General features: G+C 41.3%; 1 protein-coding gene across 5 annotated transcripts in view; it reads right to left on the reverse strand.

Moving 5' to 3' along the window:
- Positions 1-633: 633 nt before the first annotated feature.
- Positions 634-23,382, reverse strand: part of CSDE1 (cold shock domain containing E1) — a 41,373-nt gene continuing 18,624 nt past the window's right edge. For all 5 annotated transcript variants that reach the window (XM_084853554.1, XM_084853552.1, XM_084853551.1 and 2 more), the window contains 8 exons: positions 22,803-22,910; positions 21,790-21,965; positions 14,132-14,244; positions 11,047-11,166; positions 10,632-10,810; positions 7,742-7,905; positions 4,504-4,636; positions 634-1,934 (listed from right to left, as the gene is read on the reverse strand). In XM_084853554.1, coding sequence (XP_084709680.1) covers positions 1,887-1,934; positions 4,504-4,636; positions 7,742-7,905; positions 10,632-10,810; positions 11,047-11,166; positions 14,132-14,244; positions 21,790-21,965; positions 22,803-22,910 — 1,041 coding nt within the window. In that variant the 3' untranslated portion in view covers positions 634-1,886. The remainder of the gene's footprint in view (positions 1,935-4,503; positions 4,637-7,741; positions 7,906-10,631; positions 10,811-11,046; positions 11,167-14,131; positions 14,245-21,789; positions 21,966-22,802; positions 22,911-23,382) is intronic.

Here is a 23,382-nt window from a genome sequence, read left to right on the forward strand (position 1 = left end):
CAGCTTTGAAACTCCCCAATTTGACTGGCATTTTACTAGTTAATTTTGAAACAATGCCTTTTTGGAGATGAAGTTTTCCTCAGAAATATAGCAACTGGAAATTTTCTACATCGAAGTTTTTACACCAAGAATTGCCAATTAACAACTCAAGACAGCTGACCAAAGCAACTTCAATTGACCTCAATGGCCCTAGAAAATTTTAATGAAGTTGTGTAAAAAAAATGTTCCGTTTCACCTCTCAGGAAAAGCAGCAATGAGCATTCATGTATATTTTATATACATTTTTGTAACATTGCCATCTAATAAACCTTCTGGAAAAGCAAAGGACTACTACTGCCAGTCTACTTTGGGGGGGGGGGGGTCCGCCCAGGAAATACCATCCCACATCCAACTTTTGACCTCACAGTACCTGAGAGTATGTGCTCTGTTCCAATGAAGCCCCTATGACTATTCAAAAATACTTCTATTATAGAGCTTGATCATCCATGAGGTGGTGGGAGAATTCTGGTCCTCGGACAAGTTGTCTGGAATGGGCTCTGAGAGAAAAGAAGTTGGCCAAGCCTGTTCTTCACCATATGAAGTATATTTTTGGACTAGGAACAGTTTAATGAAGGAGTTACAAGACTGAGGCAGTTTTTCAAAATCAGTAAAACTTTATTCTATTTCCATTCTTCGCCATTAACAGAAAAATTGGAGAAAGCAATGTTTGTTTTACAAAGATAATGCATCTCCCAGAGAAGAAAAACCCTAAATTGAGAATAGAGGTAACATGGGAAAAAACACAGTACTGCCCTCTATTCAAAGAAAATAACTCCTGATCTTTTTGGTTAAAGTAATACTTAGACCAATCATTCAGTTTGCTCGCTTGATAAAGTGTGGCTGAGGAAGGGGGGGCGGGGAGAAGGGGCCTGGAGGGAGAAAAAAAAGCACACAGACATCAACTATTTCACCTTGATGAAAGTCTCAATACAGCTATGGAAAGCCTAAGTATTCTTTTACAGTACACTGGGTGCTGGCTGCAAAAAAAATGTATTCACTTCAGGCACAACTTTTTAAATTTTTTAATCAGTAAAATAAACTGGGTTTAGAAGCTGCAGTGTTCTAAGCAGCAAATTTGTGCATTGTTTTAAATATCTTTAAGTTATCACACTGATGGCACACCTTATCCTTATGAAATTCTGCACTGTGCATGCTAATTGCAGATAATTACAAAAAAAACTATAAGTCTACTCTGGAAGATACTTTCAATGAGATCTAGGAGATAACTTTGCTTGCTATATGGACTTGAGTTTAAATGAGACATAAAAAACATTTTAACATTTGGCCATCAACTTAAGGAACTGGTTTGAGTACTCATACAGGATTCTATATAAAGAGTTAGTATATTCATCCTCATATGGTCCTCAAAATGGAGGAAAATGAAAAGGACATTAACCTTCCCTGTCTTGAGAGGGTAAAGCAACTGAAAGCTAAGGCATAGTAACACCTTGGCAGAAGTGAATTAAGAAAAATATATATGTGTGTGTGTGTGTGTGTGTGTGTATATATATCTTTTCAGTGCAGAATTTCATAAGGTCTACCAGAGTAGAACTGTCTATGTTTACTTAAAGAGGCAAAGTAGATTTGCAGTTACCAATTGCGTTAAATGCACCATTCAAAAAGCTTCTAAAACGTGATACTATAAGGCGCCACCTTAGGTTCTCCAGGATGCAACTGTGCATATTTTAAAACTGTTTCATAAATTTATTTTTAAACATAACATGAGGAAGGTGTTAAAACTGGTGTAATAGCTCCTTAGAATTTGGAAGGGATGAATATGGGGATATTCAGTACCCTTCACCAGACCCCACCACTTGCTCCTACATAGTTATTTGCTTTGAGACCAGTTAGTCGATAACACCAGCTTGACGAATCTTTCTCTCTGTACCAAATCCCTGTAAATGGCAAAAAAAACAAACACAAAAAAATTATACGTTTAAATTGGAACTTGAAATTATGAAATAAGACTGAAAAGTGAAGAGAGCTGCAAGCAGAATCACAAATTATTTTGCTATTGAGCTAAATTTAAATTCATACCCTCTTTTTCTACTGCCATTTATCTGTCCACACCCAGCCCTGCCATATGTTGATGCTATTCCGTCTTGGGTTACCATCTCCCCTGCTCTCCCCCCTCATTCACCTGTCTCATGGGCGTTCTGTTTCCTCACGCTGTTATGGCTTCCTCCTTTAATTCCATTTTTGACCCCCTACAAACTGCTTCTACCCTCTGCACTTCACTGCCTGTGCTAAAAATCACAGAAGACCTTCTTACTGCCATGTCTAAAGTTCCCTACTCTGGGCCTGTTTGCATGATCACAGTGGGGGGAATAAGCCACAGTGGCTTATTTCCCCAACCATTTGTGCCAAGAGGATTAGCATAATTACCCTCAGCAGCGTGGCTTCCCGTGTCATGCAAACCCAGCCAGTGTGGCTTGTTGCCATTATTGACAAGCCACCCCAGGAATGTACAACAGCCCATGGGTTCTGGGTGGTTTGTTAACCACGGAAACAAGCCACTCTGGCTGGTTTTGCCTGACATGGGAAGCCACGCTGCCATGTGTAATTATGCTAATCCCCCCAGAATACATACGGTGGTAAACAAGCCACAGTGGCTTATTAACTACCCTGCAATCATGCGAACTGGGTCACTGCCTTTGTCGTCCTTGACTTCTTTGCTGCCACTGGGTGCTTTTGTACTAGAGCTTTTTAGCACACCTGAGGCATTACTTTTCTGCAATTAGCTGGAAATGGAATTAAAACGTTCCACGCAACACTTTTTGTTTGCAGGTCCTGCTTGGTATATTGCTTCCTGTTGATCACAGCTAGAGGATTAGCCATTAGTAACTGTTTCTTGAACAGCCTTTCTGAATTGCCCCCGTGTCAGTTTCTGTATCCATGGACTGGGGGTCAGGGAAGAGGTATTAATTACTGATTTCCTCACAATCAACAGGGCAGACGTAGAATTAAAGGCACAGAAGCCCTGAAAATCCTGAACAGCACTTTGCTTGTCTATACTGGGCAGGCTAATGCTACTGAAACTGTACTGTAAGCACACAAAAAAGACACATAACAAAACAGCTCTGAAAAAGCATAGGAGAATACCGAATACACTGAAAAGGAGTGATCTGATGACAGAGTTGTTCAGATTCTTGGTAAAATGTGACTGAACAATGGGTAGGAATTCTACAGAGAAGGACAAGCTTGGAAGAAACCTTCACCACAATTGTTCAAGTCCCTCAGGGCGCAATCCTATGGCTGCTAGGCAGTGGCTAGACAACCATAGTATTGGTCGATTTCTAGGAACTGACCTGGGAGAACTGCCTCCCTGTCTCCTCTCCCACCACCTTGTAGGCAGCGCGGATTGTTCCCGGGCTTCTAAGAGCAGTGCGGAGCAGGGTGGATCGGGGCAAAAGGGGGTGTTCCTGGGGGCAGGGAGTGCAGAAGTACCGGTACGATGCTTCCTATGCGTCGTCCGGTCTCGCAGCTAGACAACCAAAATCGGCCACCTAGCCATGAATGCAGGGTGGCTGGAGCACGGAGGAGAGGATCCCCTCTGTGCTCCTCCTGCCATGCATTGGATAGGCGGTCATCTCCGAATTCAGAGGCGGCCACCTATCCCGATAGGATTGCTCCCTCCATGGCTTAGGTTTCCATGATTCTGAGTCGTATCCAATTGGTGTTGCTCTTTCCCAGCCTTCTTGCAATGTCCCACACTCCAAATCTGCTCTGGAGGGGTTGAGGACCCTTCCGAACAGTGTAAGAAGGGGAACTGCCAAAAATCACCCCCCGCTCTGTTTGTCTGATGGAAGCTTCTGTTGGATCAAAAAGCATTCCATCAGTGGAGCGACATCAACTGGATGCAACTCTCTGTTCCTAGATGGTTCTTCAGTGTGTCAATTTCTCATTCAGCATTTCAGTTCAGCTTTCACCCACACTGTTGGTTTGCCTCAGGGTTCTGTTCTTGGCCTCCTACTATTCACTCTCTACACTCTCTCCTTGGCTGACCTCATCAAATCCTATGGCTTTCAGTACCATGTGTAAATTGATGACATGCAGCTATACTCCTCTACCCTACATCAGACTTCACTTCCTAGTCTGTATCTCTGGTTGCACAATTAATCTCCTTGGCCAAGCAGCCGTATCAATAAATAACACTAGTAAAAGCTTACACTGTGTCCCAGTTTATCTTTTATGTCCTATGCACATCCATATCCAACTCACACTGGCAACCTAAGAAATCCATCTTCTAGTGTCCAAGGTCATGACAGCCTTGGGGAAAATTGAGTTTCAAGAATATTTTGATGTTCTTCTGTCACAACCTGTTGCTGAGGATCATCTGACTAACACCTATTAGAGATTATAACAGCAAATAAGGTAGACTGTTTTGGCTTCTGTTTAAGACTATCACAGAAGCTGAAATCCCAGTGTTATAAGTACACACTGGACAAATCTCCTACAACATACCTTTGAATTATCCGGTCCCCTTGGCTGACGAAGAACAGTTAGACGAGGAGCACTGGCATCATCCAAAGTAATGCTCTTTAAACGATTAACAAGTCTATCAGGACGCGGAGCAGCTACGGCCTTAGCACCTTCACTGTTAACAGAAACCAACAAGATCATTGGGAGAACCAGGAGATGAACATGACTTGAGCATGAGAGAGAGTGCTAGCCTATTTCTTACAATAAAAGCATTCACAGTGGCTTTTAATATTTCCTGCCTAGACCGTAAAATTTAATTTTAAATGGGAATCAGTTTCCTACAATGATAAAAGATAGTCTTGATACTGGATTCTTATGGTAAAATTCCAAGTGTAAATTCAAGTGGTGGAGCAAATTGTAAACACATCTTGAAACTTTCCATTGATTTTAACAGAACAACCTTCAGTGCAAGTGTAACTGGACTGAAGTCACAAAAATTTCAACAATACAGTTAAGGCATGAGAAAGAAAAAATTGAAAAGACAATAACATTAAAAGAGATTTTTTAAAACTAAAATTATGCAAAAAATGGGTTGTATTCAAACGTTAAACAAGCAAAAGGCTGCTTATCAACATGGCTCTCCCACCCCATTCTACCCAATGCAATCCTGAGCATTTGTTCATGCAAGCTCCCTCCGGGGGATTTCTGCTGTTCTCTCTTCCCACTGCAGCCCCTGTGCCACATTCCAGGCCTTTCTCAAGGGCCCTCTAATCCCCAGGAGAAGCAAGGGGTACAGGAGGCATGAGGGGTTGGGAAAGCCAGATTGCGTAACTGGCTATCTAGTCACATAACATCTGGATGCAACCCAGTGAGTTTTGCAGATCTCCCCAAAAATGGAGAATGGAAAGAGTTGGGGAAATGACAGGACAGGATATATGAAGAGTAACTACTGAAGTAATTAATACATTTAGGGAGCAATTCTATTCAGATAGGCGGCCGCCTCCAAACTCAGAGGTGACTGCCTATCCAATGCAGGGCAGGAGAAACACGGAGGGCATCGTTCCCTCTCTGCTTCTCCTGCCTTGCATTTTCGGCTAGACAACCGATTGCAGCTGTCTAGCTGCGGGAGGGCAGAGCGGGAGAGGAGGCTGCTGTATGACACATTGGATGTGTCATACAGGCATTTCCGCCCTCCCTGCCCTGGAATGCCCCCCAGGAACACCCCTTTTCAACCGCTCTGTGCTCCTCTTGCGAGTGCGGAGCACGGGGCTGTTCCATGCTGCCTTGGAGATAGCACGGAAGTGGGGGGAGGTCAGTTCTCCGGGAACTGACCTCAGAACGCAGGCTCTGAGGTCGGTTCCCAGAAAACCAGATATCCTATGGCCGTCTAGCCGCTGTCGAGTGGCCATAGGATTGCTCCTTCCAAAAATAAACATGTTACAGATATTGGGAAAAAAAGTTTTTAAACATAGCAGTCTGTAGAAACATAAAAGAGAAAGGGGGCACCATCTGAACAACAACAACAAATCCTCATTCAAGCAATGTATCTTATAATCCCTGGCAGGAGAGTGAGCAAATTATCTGAGGTAAGGATTTCAAAGAACTGTAAATGAGATTTAAGATAGTATTTTCAAACTGAAAATGGACTAAATGGAGACTGCACTCCTGAAAGGAATGGATGCAAAAATAGATTATGAACGGTATACTAAGAACAATTTGGGGGGAGAGGCAGATGGATGCCAAGTACCTTAGAAAGCATAAAAAAAAATCAGTCAGTTTGAAGAACCTAAGAGTATACACGAACACAGAAGCAATACACTGACTGAACAAAACATGGTTATCACAAAACATGATCTATATCAGTCATTTAAAAAACAGGAGTAAAACAAGTGGGGATCCACAACAAAACGCTGCAGTGTATGCCTAGTCCCTGATACCAGCCTGGAAGAGAGGTTGTGGCAAGAATTGGGCTGGTAGGTTCAGGGCAATATAGCACTAAATAGCGCAGCCACAAACACAAGTGCTTTACTGCTATATAGTGGGGGGAAGAGTCTGAAGAGCCATAACTCTTGCCTTCTCTGCATGGAGAAACTCTATGACATCAGGGGGTGGAGCCCACCCCATGATGACATCCAGTCCCCTGGGGATAAAATCAAGAGCAATCCAGCCCGCAGGGACTCAGCAGTTCCCCACCTCTGCCTTAACCCTAAGACCCACCCCTTTTGGATATTATAAGCTGTTAGGGGCTTGACCAGGCTGGTTTACACCCCGCAACAAACTGATGCTCAACTGTACTCAAAACATTTTTGTGGCTCCAGGAGGCCACTGAGCATGCTTAGTTTTCACTGGGCTGTTTTTGTTTTATTTTATTTCCTCTTAATTTACAAACTGATATTTTCTACATATCTTGTGAGAATGAACCACCAGGTCTGTGAGTTACCATATTTAACTTCCAAACTGACAGGCACAGAATACGCAAACTCAGTATTGGAAGGAACAAGTGGAGACCCTGCAATACAATGTTGCAGCGTATCTCCAGGCCAATTCCATCTTTTCCTCTCCCCAGTCTCCTTTCCTTTTTTTTCTCTCTTTTTAACTGGCACCCTCTAGCATTCCAGAAGTCTTGGGAACCCACTGAGTACAGTCAGGCCAACCTTGTCTGTGGGTGGCTATGTTTCGCAGCCAAATTGACAGACACGGGATGACCTATATTCAGTGTTATAGGGCATTATGATACATTTTATAACCCAGACACACTAAATACTGAACTGTTCACTCCATTAATAGGAATAGGTTGTTGTTCCCATCTTGGTCCCAGTAAACAAAATACACCATGGGTACATGATATACATCAAGGATGGCTAACTTGTTCAACATGGGGGCTGTACGCTCTTTTATTTACATACTTTGGCCAGTGGCACATGAAACGAGCATGTTTTCTTTGCATGACCATGTATGCATCTGTCCCTACCTGACTGAAAGCAGCAGAGACTTGCATGCCACTTTCAGCCTGACAGTTGCCCCTCTCAAAATAAAGGCTTACGGAAACCACACACAAAACAGCAGGCCAATGTTCTCCTGCTGCTATATACCAGCTTTCAAGTTTATACAAAACCCAAAAGATGAAGAGTTCAAATAATCAGTGTCTTTGTGTTATAATTCCAGTTAAGTCAGCTCAAGGACACCTGACTTTTCCTTACAAAGAATTAGATCAGAAATACTTCATTTCCCCTCTATTAAAAAAGAGCAACAATGTGGCCAAGCAGTATCAATTCCTTACCTAACACGCCACACATTACAGGCACTGCATTTCCCTGTGCGTTGATTGAGGATGACTGAAAATTCTACTTCATCACCAGCCTGCAGTTCCACACCATCCTGAACTTCTTTCACGTGAAAAAAGAGCTTTTTGCTGTCACCTACTTCATAGTTTATGAAACCAAACTGAAAGAGGAATGAAAATTGTCTGAACAGTACACCTTAAGCAATCCAATTTTTCTACAGGTAGGGCTTAAATTGTTTATTTACTGCACAGCACACAATTTAGAATACTAAAACCTTTCCTGATGTTAGACCACACAAATTTATAGCTCTCAAGTTTTGGAAAACATCTTAGCCCTGTCTGATAGATGAAAAAAGAAGGAATTTGGAACACAGCTTCCCATAATCAGTGGTTCCATACCTCCACATTACTGGCTCCTACCAGTACAGGAACTCCAACCTTTCTTTTACAACCAAATGAAAGTGACAAGTTCAGCTAATTCACTTGCTTACAGGTCAAACACAAAGCCTCTGAAACCTAGCTAAGCTTCCACCTGTGCAAGAGAACCTTAATACTGATGTTCTAGAACAGATGTGGGCAGACTTTAGGCTTGCGGGAACTACTTTGTTTTTCACTAGAACCCTGAGATCCACCATCTGGAGCCTGGCACAAAAAACAGCCTCAAAACTAAATAATTTGTTTTGTGTACCAGAAGTGAATGGAGGTCAGTTCTTCCATACAAAAATCCACTTCTGGTTACCCTAAGCTTTCTTCATTTCAGCAGTAAAATTAAGGGTGGTGGCACGGGGTCATTTTGTTGCTGCTATTGTTATTGGGAGTCATAAACCCTTTGTGATCTACTGCAAATCACCCAGAGATCTACCAGCAGATCCACACCTACCTTCTGCCCATCCTTGTTCTAGAATGCTGTATACAATTACAATAGTTTCCTTTCAGTATTAAAAGTAGAAGACACCCTAAAGCATGAAACATAAGTATAGTCTGAAGGCACATGGTGCAGCAACCTTGCTGAAGCTAGGCAGGACTCAGTTTAGTCAGTATCTGGATGGGAAACCCATACGGAACCTATGTACACCCATCTTGAGTTCCACAAAGGAAGAAAGATGGCATATAAATGTAATAAATATAAACTAGGCCACAAAGAGACCTAAAAATAGCACTCAGTGTTCTTTCAATGGGGGGCATAGCTCAGTGGTAGAGTACATGCTTTGCATGCAGAAGATCCCCAATTCAATCTCTGGCATTTCCAGGTAGGGCTGGAAAAACTCCTGCATGAAACCCTAGAGACCTGCTGCCAGTCAGTGTCGACAATACTAGGTTAGATGAATCAATGGTCTTGACTCGGTATACGACAACTTTCTATGAGCAAGGTTCAAACAGTAACTTGATCGAGAATAAATCATATAAAAAGAAAGTGAAAGGCAAGACTTTTCCTACAAAGCGACCAGACTATGCAAAGATAAAGCACAGTGGTTTTCCTTTCAGTTAAGTGACACTTTGTCACAGCGCTGTACTAGATTTATTAAAAAGCTGGTACAGCAATATTGATTGCATTAGCAAAAACTGAATTCTCACATATATCCTGGGGAAGTACCTCTTCCACAAACATCTTGCATCATCTTGTGAGCATTTGTGTTTTCAGATTACCAACACAAGTTGTTTTATTTATTACATTTTTATACCGCCCAATAGCTGAAGATCTCTGGGTGATTCACAACAATTACAATCTCCATGTAAGTTTATATAATATGAAACCCATGTTAATCTTTTATAATAAAGAAAAAATATGCTTGATGGCACGTTGAGACTAACTTTAAAGAGGCTTTTTATTACTTTCACAGGCAACAACCTACTTTGTCAGATGCTGAGGTGGAACTGGTGAATGCAAGATGGAAAAGTCAGTTAAAAGCTGACCGCAAGAGAATATTCTAAAGTTCTTAGACAACCATCTAACCTGAAGCTACTGCTTACTGGTGACACGTACATCTCACATCATTCATGAAAAGGCACAATAACTTATAAATACATTTGAATGTCATCTATGCTGTCTAATCAACATAAACACCACTGCATGTATACCCAATGGTACAATTCATCACACCCATGGCACTTATACCTGCATGTCTACCAATGTAGTGTATTTAATTTCATGCATCAAATGTCCATCAGCAATTTACAATGCCACAGATAGGCCAGAAGGTCTTATATATACAGCAACAACACTAAGAAACCAGCAGGGCGATCTTTTAAATCTCCCCAGGGCGCATTGTTGCAGACCTCAGTTACAGTTCTTAGAAAGGTCAGATAGTATGGATACATACAATGCGAGATAGTTGAGCAGGAGTTCATATACCTGACTATTAATCTGGTGTTTAATAAAGATTATGGTTTCTATATACATTATATTGACTCTACATAACTTGCACTGTTTGTACACTATGTGTTTTACCTTTTGAAAGCTTGATTTTGTGTAGTCTGTTTCATTCCTGATGTTTGAATTTTGCACTGTAGGATGCAGAATGATCTGACCTACATCTAGAAAGCCTCAGCTACAGCTGGCATTGCTATGTTAATAGAGATATAGTATATTTAAGGCATGTACTGCAAGCTTTCCATTAATTCTTTCTAACGTTACATTGGGAAACCCTGCTTCTCCAACCAGTTCCAGAACAGACTGGTTGACATGTAGCCTATGTGGCTGTTTCTCACACTGCAAGGTATGCTTTCCTGTGCAGCTTTGCCCCAGCTCCTCAATAATAGTGTATTCTACTTAACTGTGTGCTTTCAGGAATAAAGTTTGAAATATACCAATTAAGCATTAAGTCAGTGATTCAGCTCTTACATACATCAAAAACATAACTTGGCTCTCAAGAAGCCATCTACTGACCTGATCTTTCACACATTCCACAGTGGCTCTACGGAAAGGTGTAATGTTACAAGCCATTGTTTGCCCATTCTGACCAAGGACACAAAGTTGGAACTTCACGGTCTCTCCTTTTTGCAGACAATCCCCCTTGTTTGCCATGCCAACAATTCCAAAAGGATAGACCTCACCTTTCATTTCTCCTAGGGAAGGGAGCACAAAGCAAATGTGTGCTGTTATTAAGAGAACTGATGTTAACCACTTCTGTGCTAATTAAACATCAGGTTTTGTTAGTTTACTTGTTAGTTTAGTTCAACAAGGTAAAATGCAAGTCTCATTTCAATAAACATCTCTACACAGAAAGGCATCCATTAAGTCACCCAACCACATAATAAAGTGGAACAACATACTATTGATACAATTAAGACACACTACTCACCATCCTCCATGACTTCAATCATTCCCTGATATTCAGTCTGGGTGGGATCTACACTCCTGAGAGGGCGAATTACTTTACCCGTGTAAACAGTTGGATCAGCTTCATCCGTGATGCCATTCACTGCAAAAGAAGATCAAATTACACTACAAATTACAAACTTTTATGAAGAAACTTGTGTATGGAGCTTAGTGGAGCTACGCTGTTTCAACTGACGCCTATTAATATGAGGAGATGTTCTGTGACCAAGAGTAGTTCCAAGGCTACAGGAGTCAGAAAATCCTGGATCCTAGGTAACAAGCTAGTCCATAACACTTCTTCGATACAAAAATTTGTGATTTTTAAATAGATGTTATGAGATATTATGGGAAAAGCCTTCAACGGTTCAAGCAGCATCAATTTATCCAAATAAATACAAAGTAATGGCTATTCTTCCTAAAGGGCACTTCCATCCCAAAGGGAAGTATCACCTGATTATGAATGTCAAGTCCTCCCTGCTGGTTTGTGTGTGTTTGCGGGGGACATTCAAATATGAATTTCTCCATATACATTCTAGAGTGATAGATACTATTGCATGCCCTTCCAGAAAATTTGAATCTACTCACTGTATGAATTATATGGTCCAGTTTCTCTACTTCAGTGTTTCCCAACTAGTCTCAAGCACTAGGCAGTGCAATCTCCAATTTAGTGCAATTATAGTCTTTGATGCTGCCAAGAAAGTTTAGTTCTCCATCTTTTGCACTGCATATTACTATTCAATGTTTTTTAAAAAAACTTCCTAAAATCTTTGATTAACATCCTATATGTAGAAAGTTTATAGCAAAGTCTTTTCTTAGAACAATACCTAACAATTGTAAAGAGTAGTAAAATAAGGAGAGTGGATATCACAGTCTAGTGTTACACATTCAATTAGTAAAGTTTCTATTACAGATAAACCAAATTGTGAATTTTTATAGCATTACACATTTGGATGTTTATAGTGTATTATTACTCTAGGCAATAACGACTCTACCACTCTGCACTACATTAGGCTCTTACAAAATAAAAAATGTACAGGACTTCAAAGAAAATTCTGTCCGATATCCCTTCCTTGAACAAAATCTGCTAAAATAATTATTTATGAGCCCTGGTATTACTATTTTGTATAGCTAATAATGAAGCAAGGTGCTTAACTATACTAAGAAATGAATTCCTCTCTATAAGCCAATCTTTAAAAATATAGTAATCTCTTGCTGTTCTTGGTTGTCGTTAAAATTAAGTTGACTAATTGAGGAGGTACATTACATCTATGAACATAACAGGTGGCCTTAAACAAGCTATCACCTCTCAGTTTCAGTCTCCTGTTAGCAACAGGGGAATAACACTGGTCTACCTTACAGGGTTGTTATAAGAATTAATAATATATGTGAAGTGCTTTGAACATTAACAAAATGGTTATATAAATGCTTAGTATTATTAATGTCTTCTTACTTGTTCCATCAAGGAGCCACATTAAATTCATTAATAATCCCTTGTATATCAATTATCTTATCTGATAGTCTTAAAGAAAGCATTGTATGTATGTTTTTGTTATTCAAATGTTAATGACTTTCTGAGTTTATTCCCCTTCCAAGAACCTTTTCCCTGAAAAAGCTAACAAAATCAACATAACACAAACTTTCCAAATTCAGTCTTCCTTCACAAATCTGTACTTTTTAGATAGGTCATGTGAATATACTTGTGTTCTGTCTAAAGAGATTCACATTTACAATCTTTGTTTTATTTCAGTCTCTAAAGCTGGCATCCCCTGCCTATTTCAGCCTATGAGCACATTAGGAATTTTAGGTGTTGCGGGTGTCATCACAAAATGGCTGCTACAGGGACGTGCCAATCACAAAATGACTGCCAATCACAACACACCATTTCACAAAAGGAAAATCCTCATCTCTCAGCACACCTGCGTGCACATACACACATGGGGGAGGGGGGGAGAGAAGGGGAAAAACTACACTGCTGTCTTTCTCTTCCCACTCCAAACTGGTTTGTTCACTCCATCTACCCCCAAGTCACCTTGCTCTTTCTTCCATCACTGGCCAAGCTCTTTTTCTTTCTGCTCGGCTGTCAGTCTCAGTTTGGAAAAGCTCATAGAGCTGAGAGAGGAAAGCTTCACTTTTCTCCCTTTTTCAACTCTACGTATTTTCAAGGCCAAAATTCCTCCATTCCCATTTCTGAAGTGGGGGAAAGCAGTGAGTAGGGGAGGTGGAGAGGCTTTCTGGGCACCAGGGGAAGCTTTCATTGGCACTACTGGGCCTGCAGGCACTGTATTGGGGACCCCAGCACTAAAGGCTGCAGTCCTATACACCAGCCTTCACAACTTGGTGGTCTCCAGATATTTTTCACCAACTCCCATCAGCCCCAGCTAGCATGGCCAATGGTCAGGAATGCTGGGAGTTGTAGTCCAAAACAACTAGAAAGCAGAAGGCTGCTATAAACTCTTATCTTGGAGTAAGTCCTATTGAGCTCAAGAGGAATTACTTCTGAGTGGACATGGAAAGGATCGCACTGAAGATATATTGCCCCCCATGAAGCAATCAACCAAACATGCACATTATCTTTTGTTGACAAAAGTATTTATGCATGCTTTTTGCTCTCAGTTCTGTTTGACAGATAAATGGCCACCTACATGGAAAATACAGTGGATGATGAGACTCCTAATATCTACAATGCCATACCAAGAGGTCTCATTTTAAGTATTTTCAAATCTAACTGCACCCTTTTAAGGATTTTAGTATAAAAGCAAAACAATTAAACATGCTGTCAACACCCAGCACATCGATTTGTACTACAACTCAGACAGCACGATTAAAACACATTGTATAGAACATTCTGACTTTGAACCTGGCCTGAAGATGGTGCTCTAACATTCTATCCCCAAAGTATGCTCCTAGTCTTATTCCAGAAATGACAATTTGTGCAGAGTGATCCTACTGGGCCCCAGGATTATCAGTTTTGCTGGTACATGTTGTAGTTCAAGTCAGGAGTCACAAGCAGACATTTACACAGTTGACATACAAAACACAACCACTTCCAGCTTGAATAGAAACTTCACCTGCATGTGTCTTGTTCACTTTCTCTGCACTGACTTTGTTTCCTTTGCCTTTTGATAAGCTGTATTCAACCATGTCTCCAAGTTCCAGGCTATCGATATCACCACAGAATTCACTGTAAACAGTTACACAGAAATCTTGAGGATGCATAAATGTGACCAAGAATGCCATCCCTCCAGCAACTATGGTGAACAGTTAAGACATTTATACTTTAGCAAATTACATTCTAATATAAATGCAAGAATAATTTTGATAATTTAATTTCTTTTCGAATACTGATATTAGGACAGCGTCCACCAGGCTACTGTAAGCAGTCAGCTTTCTTAATCAACTACTAAACAGAGAACCAATTTATATATTATGAAGCAGCCCCATGCAACATTCACAGTATACCCTGTTAAATAAAACTGCATGTGGATCTTCCATGACTATTCTTCTCCCACATTAGACAGTTTACATGAACAAAACATTTGCATTAGCTGCTAACTGTGTAAATCAGGGCTGGCTCATAATGTACGAGTCAACCCCACATAAAAAGGTGAAGTTGATGTGACTAGCGTTTTCTCAGATAGCATGTATATTTAACTGTTTCTGCAGTCTACCTAAACACTGCAGCCTATTAAAGTATGGTTTAGATAGGAATGCTTTAAAGACATTTCTTTTCTCTCAAGACCTATTTCCAATTCCTTGATCTGATTCAGAGGTCTTAACATCTGTTGCTTGCAAGTTGTGCACTGGGGCAATACTTTAGTATTTCATATTCCTACCACAGCTGCAAATGGCTCTTACAGGAATGATCCTTGCCTCAGAAATCCAGCCTGTATAGTATGAAGCTTTAAAGCTCTACAGCATAGAGTTCTGATAGCAACTGCACCTTACAGGAACTTCTGTTGTACCAACTGCTCATGTTCCATTTTCTTAGGATTATAATAAGATGACTCACAAGAAGAAGAAAGTTCCCAAGTTATTTCATATTAAGGTTAACGGGAAGTCTGGTGGGGGGAAGAGCGAGCTCAAGCCCTTATTGTACCTTCCAGATATCTCAACTCATACTAACAGTCTGTTCCACAGCAGGATGTGCAGAGATCCTTACTTGCCATTGTGTGCATACAGACTGTTACTGTGTGCAAAGATCTGGGAATCAGGACACTGACACTGGCATTAGAAAAGTGAAAGAGTCAGATGTCCTATTCTAAAACCATACACACAGAGCCGCCATCTTAACAAAGCAGCAGCGTCTGCCACATCATCCTTAGCCAATGTATTGAGTAGCCACCCCCCATAAATCCAGTATGAGTCAGTGGCTGCGTTCAGACATCACTTTAAGCTATGGTGGCTTAATACGCTACTCACAGCAGTTTATTTAGAAAATAAGCAGGGGTGCAGTGGTGGCGGGTCACGCCGGGACAAAGACCCAGGACTTTTTTTTTAGAGCCAGGCCTCAGCCAGGTCCCTCTCACTCTCAGCCTACTGCTGCGGGGCAGGCAGCTGGAAGAGCCTGAGATGCTGTTGTGAGCGGGGGCAGGTGCTGCTGCTGCTGCAGCAGCTACTCTCCCCAAAGCTCCAGGCATGGGGCAGGAAGAACGGCGAATTCCCCCCTCCCCTGGCTTGAGAGGCCACCTGGGCAAGGCAGCCTCACCTGGCAAAGGGTTAATTTACCCTCTCTTGCAGCCTGCCTTCTCTCGCTCTGAGAGGGAGAGATGGAAGAGCTGCTGCTGCGCCTGCACCATCGCCATCCAGTTTCAGGGAAGGGCGGGAGCACGTGGGCCAGGGTAAGTTGCTTGCTGGAGACACTGATCGTGATCATCAATCCCGTGCCCCCAGCAAGCCCAGCCAGAGCAGCGGCAGCAACCCAGAACACAAGACACCACAACACACCAGAGAACACGCTGGCCATCAAACTCAGACAGGTCAGCTCAGTCAGTTTGTTGGGTGGTGGCGGAAGCAAAAAAAGGCGGTGGGGTGGGAGTGGGGCGTGGGGAGGCAGAGAGGAGGAGGAAGTGAAAAGACTTCCGGTAGGAGCCAATGTCGCCCTGGCAGCATTCCGCGGGACACTATCTCAAACACCTTTTAAAAGGTTGAAAAATCTTTTCATCTCTCCCCTGGAATTAAAAGGGGAGACAAGGCAGCATCTGGATGAAGTCCTGGAAGAAAAGTCCTCTCAGTGAAGCAGCAGGGGGGCTGGATTCTGAGACTAGCCTTAATCATCGCAAAAAGTTGTTTTGAAACTCCTATCTAATTAGGAGAAATCAGTGCAGACGTGCTCCATTGTAATATATGGATTAAGAAATACCAACATCTGAGGAATGGTTTAAGAAATACTAACAATATTTGAGGACCTGCAAGGTCTGTTTGAAGAGAAGAATGGCTACACCAAGGAGAAAAAAAGGAAATCTATCTCCGCCTACACCCCCGCCCCTGTACCTACTTCAGCAAAGGCTCCGAGAACCGAAGATACAGGGGAGTTATTTACTCTAATAAAAACTTTGTCTCCGCAACTTGCTGAGCAGGCTAAGAGGTTGGACACAATTCAAAATTCCATCACCACCCTGCGAGGGGCTGTGGATTTAATTAACACTTCTTGGCAAAAAATGGAGGCGAAGGTTAACGAGCTGCAAGATAGGGTGGCAGCGAACGAAATCGTGTAATAAGTTTTTTTTAACAATTTTTCTGTCAGAATTTCCCAACTGGAGGCTTTTACGCACAGAGCAAATGTACCTATCCTTGGTATTAAAGATTTGCCTAGTGATGTAAATTTGTCTACTTTTGTAGATAAGCTTTTGCATGAGATACTGCCTGTGCCATCTGATTATTTACTTGATATCGAGCAGGCATTCCGTGTGCCAAATGCCAAAGGGACTGGTTATACAATTATTGTCCAATTTGCAAGAATCTCCACAAAAAATTATGTCCTGCATTTGGCAAGAGGGGGCGGAAATCTTTTTTGGAAAGATTTCAAAGAAGTTGCTGATAAAAGAAGGCAATTCATCAAGGTGAAAAATCTGGCAAACCAAATGAACTTACAATATCACTTAAAATATCCTGCTACATTTTGCATTGTTTCCGAAGGTCAGATGAAGAAGTTCCTAAATCATGAACTGGCGGAGGCGTGTCTAAACGCAAAAACACGTGAGATTTTTGTTCCAGCCCTGTGAACTGGAATCTACAAACACGTTTTGTTAACTGGCTATGTTTAGTCTGTCAAGCTACGCCATTGCTTATACATATATCCATTTGCTTTCTCTCATTTTTCTCTTTCTTTAAATCCTTTCTCTTTAAAATGGATATGATATACTGTACTTAAATATACTGTTTGAGGGTGTATAGAAATGTGTACACTCATTAAAATATCTAGTATAAAATATATTACTGATTGTTAAGGTTGCTTCTAAGCTTTATATATAAATTATAAATTATTAAATATAAATTATAAAATATAAATTTTAAATTTTATTAGTGATTTGTTATTATTATTATTTATCCTTTTTAATCTTTTTATTATTATTATCACTACTATAAGACTGGTTAGTAAGATTTCTGGCTGGTTAAATTGTTAAGCTTTACCATTATATTTTAACTTAAGGGCACTATATGGTTACTGGAAATGAATTGTAGGCCTGCTTCCTTGCTATAAGACTGATTGTATGATATTGAAATGTAAGGTTGATTATTTATGCTGTATTGAATTGTAATATTGCCAATGTTATAGGTATAATTTTTAAGTAGAATGGGAACTGAAACCCGTGTGTGTTGGAGTTTAAATTTAATCCTTAAAAAATATATATATATATATATATATATATATATTTTTTCTTCTCTTCTCCTTTTCATTAATGCTGCATACTGTAGTTACCGATTAGGTTGTTGGTACTGTTTATTTCATTTATAAAGACAAAAATAAAATAAAAGTATTTTCCAAAAAAAAGGACGAGGAGGAGGAAGTCTACATGAGTGAAAAATATATGAAATTTTAAAAATCAAAAGGGTAAGAAATATCTGGGAATAAACCCCATTGAAATCTATATGCTTACTTCCGAGAAGACACATATGTGGATATTGGGAGGCCCGACACAGGCCGCCTCGCCTGCCTCCACAGCTCTGGGCAGGGGCCGCAGAACTTCTTTCACCCAGTCTTCCCAACCTTGTGCCCTCCAGATGTATTGGACTGCAAATCCTATCATCCCCCCTCCCAGCCAGCATAGCCAATATGCTGCCTGGAGCCGATGGGAGTTGTCGTCCAGCAGATCTGGAGGGCGCCAGATTGGGGAAGGGCAGCTGCAGCCTGCTGCATTTCTTCTTGGCTGTAGTGCACGTTACCAGCAACCCTGATGGTCTTTAAATAAATTTGTTAAGCAGCTTTTCTCGTTCTCCCTCTACACACACACACACTCATTTCCTCCATATATTTGCTTTGCGCCTACTTGAGAGTAAGTCCCCATACCTGAGAGTAAGCCCCATGGCCATGAGGCTTTATTCTATCCATATGATAGGGTTACTATTTTATGTGAGGTAGAAAAAAATAAATCATCACTGTTGTCCATATATGATGTATTATTTATACAATTAATTGATTGGATGTATAGTCTACTTCATCCCAAAGGCTCAGGGCTGGTAACAATATGCTAATCAATCTACTTTATCTTTCCCTGTTGCTGGTCACCAAAAGACAGTTTGAATAAAACATGTCTTCAGCTGCTTCCAGAAGATGCACAGACTTTGGTGTTGACAATATATCTGGTGCTTTAGAGAACCATAAGCAAAAAAGTCAGGTCTCTGCCCCTAGAAGCTTACAATCTAAATGTAAAATTAATTTGTAATCTAAAGTTACATAGCTGTTTGAAACTTAATTTTTGATTATACAAGCTGTTATTATCGTCATTATTATGAAGGGTGTGGAGATGTGAATGGCCTAGACCCTTGTCCTCCTCTTGAACATATGCTCTCATTGTTTTGTATCTCTTATTAAAAAACACACATAAAGCTGATTTACATACCCTTAACTGAGGTTTGTTTATGGTGGTGGGCCTCATTACTGCATCCCCCTTAAAACTCCTGATGTTTAAACTTGTTCTTGGCAGTTCTCCAAACTATACCCCAGTACCAGCAGCCAAAGCCAGCTAGAGCACCACCCTACCCCACTTCCACAATCCCAGGGCAGCAAAGGAGAATAGGGCCACACCAGTTCCCGCAGTAAGTGTGCTTAGGATTGGTGCCTTTTTGTGCTTTACAAGGGGGGGGGGGGCTGGAGAAATGTTATGGAAAAGTTTCTTTCACATCTTGATGAACATGAAAAAGAGGGAGACAGATGGGTGGTGCAAATGAGAAGCAAGATGATGTCTTGTTCAGCTACTGAATTACTAATATTCATTTTAAGAGTTGGTCTGTGCCAGTTTTTAGGATTTATCACACAGTCCTAAGCATGTTTACTCAGAAGTCAGTCCCACTATGTTCAATTGCCAACTGGGCTTTCTCCCAGGTAAGTGTGCATAGGACTGCAGCCTTAGCTGCCTTCCGAAGATCTCTGTAAACTTAATTAAAAATAAACACATACTGGATTTCACTGTTAATTCTTGAACATTAATTTCTACACTAAGCGGAATTGTCAAATGCAACCTGGTCTGCCAGCTACCATTTTTGGTACAAGGTTGGCATGTACCTGGGCAAACAAACCCCGGTGGAGGGAAAGGAAACAGAAAAAAATCAGTTGCTGGGAGGAGAGAAAGAAGATGTGTGTGGGGGGGTATGCATGTGTTTCAATCCAGCTGGGTGTGTGGACGTTTCTGTTGCACGTTGGGAGAGATATAATGAAGGAGCTTAGGAAAGGCTAATAGGTAATGTTGGGGGGCTAAGGGAGTGTGCAAGGGGGCTGTTTAAATGAGAAGGGATCTGTCCATGAGGGCTGAGCTGAGAGGGTGAAGCTTCCATAAAGTAACATATTTTGAAAACCTAAAATGTTTGTGTTTGAGTGAGTGGGTGAAAAAGACTAACACCCCTGCATTTTTTTCTCAGACGTCCAATTGAAGTACCACTGCCTTACTCTCAGCTGCACTATTTTTGGAACCCAGATGAAGGTGGTATATCTTACAAGGTTGTACAATCTTAGAAGGGGATGTGGCTGTGAGGGGGCGTGGCTGTGACTGTCACGAAGGGACCCTGCACTTCTGAATTTGCCACTACACTACTGAAAATAAGCTACTGTTATCCCGCACACGATCGGCCAAATAAACTACTGTGAGTAGCTTATTTTCCCCGCCCTCACCCCTCCTCCCTCTCCAATCCTTCCACTCTGCCAGATGGTATCCCAACTTCCCTTGTGTTGCAGTTTTCATAGAAAAGTGAACAGTGTCACTCCATGGAGGGCTGTAAATGTGACACTTAGCAGTAGCGAAGCTGCGCAATCAGGGGAGGCTGTGCTGTACTGCCTGCCTATGTTCCCCTAGTCTGCAGTTGCCTCTTCTTTTTCTTTTTTTCACAGTAGCAATCAGGCAGGTCTGTCATCGTGTCACTTAGTTGTAGCGCAGCCCTGCAATAGCATGTTCAGGGGAGGCTGTCATTGTACCGGGGAAGCCTGTACTGTACGCCCCGACTTTGCCTTTTCACAGAGAAGTGGCCAGAAAAGGGAAATGGGGTGGGGGCTATAACTCCTTGGCAGTTTGCTGGAACGGGACAAGATTGTACAGGTGGGGTGTCCTGTTGGGAAGCCTTCAGATGTTTTAGTGGATAATTGCGCAATTTTGCTTCTTCATGGAGAAGTGAGCAGTTCTTCCTCTATTTTCCCGATTCCCAAGTTGTGCAGTTTCAAAGTAGTGTCAGGAAAGCCTGTCATTCTGTAACTTCACTGTAGCAGGGTAACACAATAGCACAAGGCTGTCACTGTACTAGAGGAAAGCTGTCATTTTGTAACCATAGTGCAGTATCAGGGAAGGCTGTGCTTATTTGGCTGCGGTTGTCCCCGAGCTGCTTGTTGGATCTCGGAAAAGGGGCTCTGCAGGCTGGAGCACAGCGGCCATAGCAGTTTTTGCTGCTCTTGCCAGCTGACCCTGTAGGTGATTGGAATAAGCCATGGTGAGCACCAGACAACACAATAACCCGTGTTGCGTTAAATAACCATTAGTGCAGACCATATTAGAGTGGGTTATTTCAGCCAAATAAGTCATCGTGGATTAAAAAATTCTCAACAGACAACACAATAACCAACACTGAGTTAAATAAGCTATTGTGGCTTATTTAACCCATCATGGGTTATCGTGACATCTAAACCCAGTCAGTGAGTATCCTCTGCTTGAAGGCATTCAACCCACCCATGTGTCAGGGCTGGCTAAGGAAGAAAGGCTCCACCTGCCACAAAATCCTCCTTGGAAACTTGCATCTTTCCTTCCAGGTGTTCCAGAGTTTTGAGAACCACCAGGCTACATTTAAATGGAAGCTATTTTTCATTTCATGTGGTGCTTGCTCCACTCGTAACATATGAAAGAGCTCACCACACAGATCCCCCTTCAGTGCATAGAGGATCTCCACAACACTGTCAGCAGCCACCAGGAACATCAAGCAGTAGTGTGGAGACTCCAGTGTACTGGTGTGTGGACAATATAGAAGCTGCTTCAGTTGGCCTCTACATGTCTGGCATAATGTGTAGCCAGCCTTTAGTGCAATCACTTACCTGTAATGGAAGAAGATCTCCTTATCGTGATTGGCTGTTTCAATAAAACCAAAGTTATCCTTTAGAGTTGCCACATATCCCAAAAGCCTTTTCGAACTGTAGTTTCTACCAAGCATTCTGACAGATGTAGCTGTTTGCAAGCCCGTTCTCTTAACTTCACAAACTGTAAACTCAACCTGTATGAAAAGCATACATGTTAAGAGTGACAAAAGTAGAATCCTTTCTAGAATGCTTAGAGATCGCATACACCTTTGGAAGTAGTTCAACTATACATATTGCTTGTTCTCTGAAATGAGAACAGCCAATAGCAGTATTATATATTTTCTGAATGTCCCCTCGCTAAGGCTACCCAACTTCCAATAGCTCAAAAACCTCTTATTATACCATTAAAGAGTTATTAGGTAGCAGCTAAGGGAGACCAACTGTCTTGCCAGTCTTGTATCTACCCAAAGAAGAGACAAGAGACTTCTATACTGATTCACAACCATCTGTCACAATGAGTGATCCTATTTTCTGTTGGAATCTCATTCATTTGAATATATTACCAAAAACTAGCCTTAAACAAACCTTACTCAAGGGACACAGGATGTTGACATAAAGTTCACAGTCAATGATTTTAACTTCTGAACAGAGGAGATATGTCAAACCATTCTCAATACACATAGTTGTCAATATTTAGAAGACAATCAGTGTGCACATGCTGAAAACTACTTATTATAATGGTGAAAACTGAGAAACAAAGAAGGCCCTGACTATGGTAACTAGCAATATTACTATAAACTGTTAGAACACATTTTAAGTATTTGTTGTTGTTCAGTCGTGTCCAACTCTTCGTGACCGCATGGACCATAACACGCCAGGCCTTCCTGTCCTGTGCTCTCTCCCGGAGCGTGCTCAAGTCCATATTCATTGCATCAGTGATGCTATCTAGCCATCTCATCCTCTACCTCATCCTCATCTCATCCTCTATATTTAAAATTTAATATTTTAAATATTATGTATAGTTATATTGCCTTATCTCCTATTTGAGGAGAAGTAGATCCTTCCACATCCTTGGCCTGATAGGGAATGGTCAGCTTCTCCCCACAGTCATCATAAGCAATTATTCCCTCTTCAGCTTCCTAAAAGGGAGAGAAGAGAAGAAAGCAAAAAGTGAAACTATTAAACTTATTTAATTGACCCCAGTCTGACAGTCAATACAAATGTGGCTTGTAGCATGCATATAGCTAGCTATTCAGTGCCAAGAAATAAAATGAGTTATGTCATAGTTCATGGAATTTACTACTTTTTATTTGATTTATACAGTGAGTATCCCCATTTCTCGCAAGGATGTATAATCACTGTAGGAAATTCAATCAAATATATCCCACATTTTTTGACTTATACAGGAAATCCAATATTATCTCCCAGGTAACTCACAACTTGCATCTGTAAAATAGATTACCTGATTTCCTTTGAACAGTGGAGCTTTTAATTAAATCCTGATTAAACAAAAATAGTATAGCAAAAAGGAAGTTTAGTGCAAAAAGGATTTTCTTATTCCAAATGTCAATGCAGACTTTAGGTGCAATAGACTACCTACAATTGGGGGCG

This window comes from Heloderma suspectum, chromosome 4, assembly GCF_057233095.1.
Source record: "Heloderma suspectum isolate Gila_16-S chromosome 4, 16-S_ref, whole genome shotgun sequence".
NCBI classification, from domain to species: domain Eukaryota; kingdom Metazoa; phylum Chordata; class Lepidosauria; order Squamata; family Helodermatidae; genus Heloderma; species Heloderma suspectum.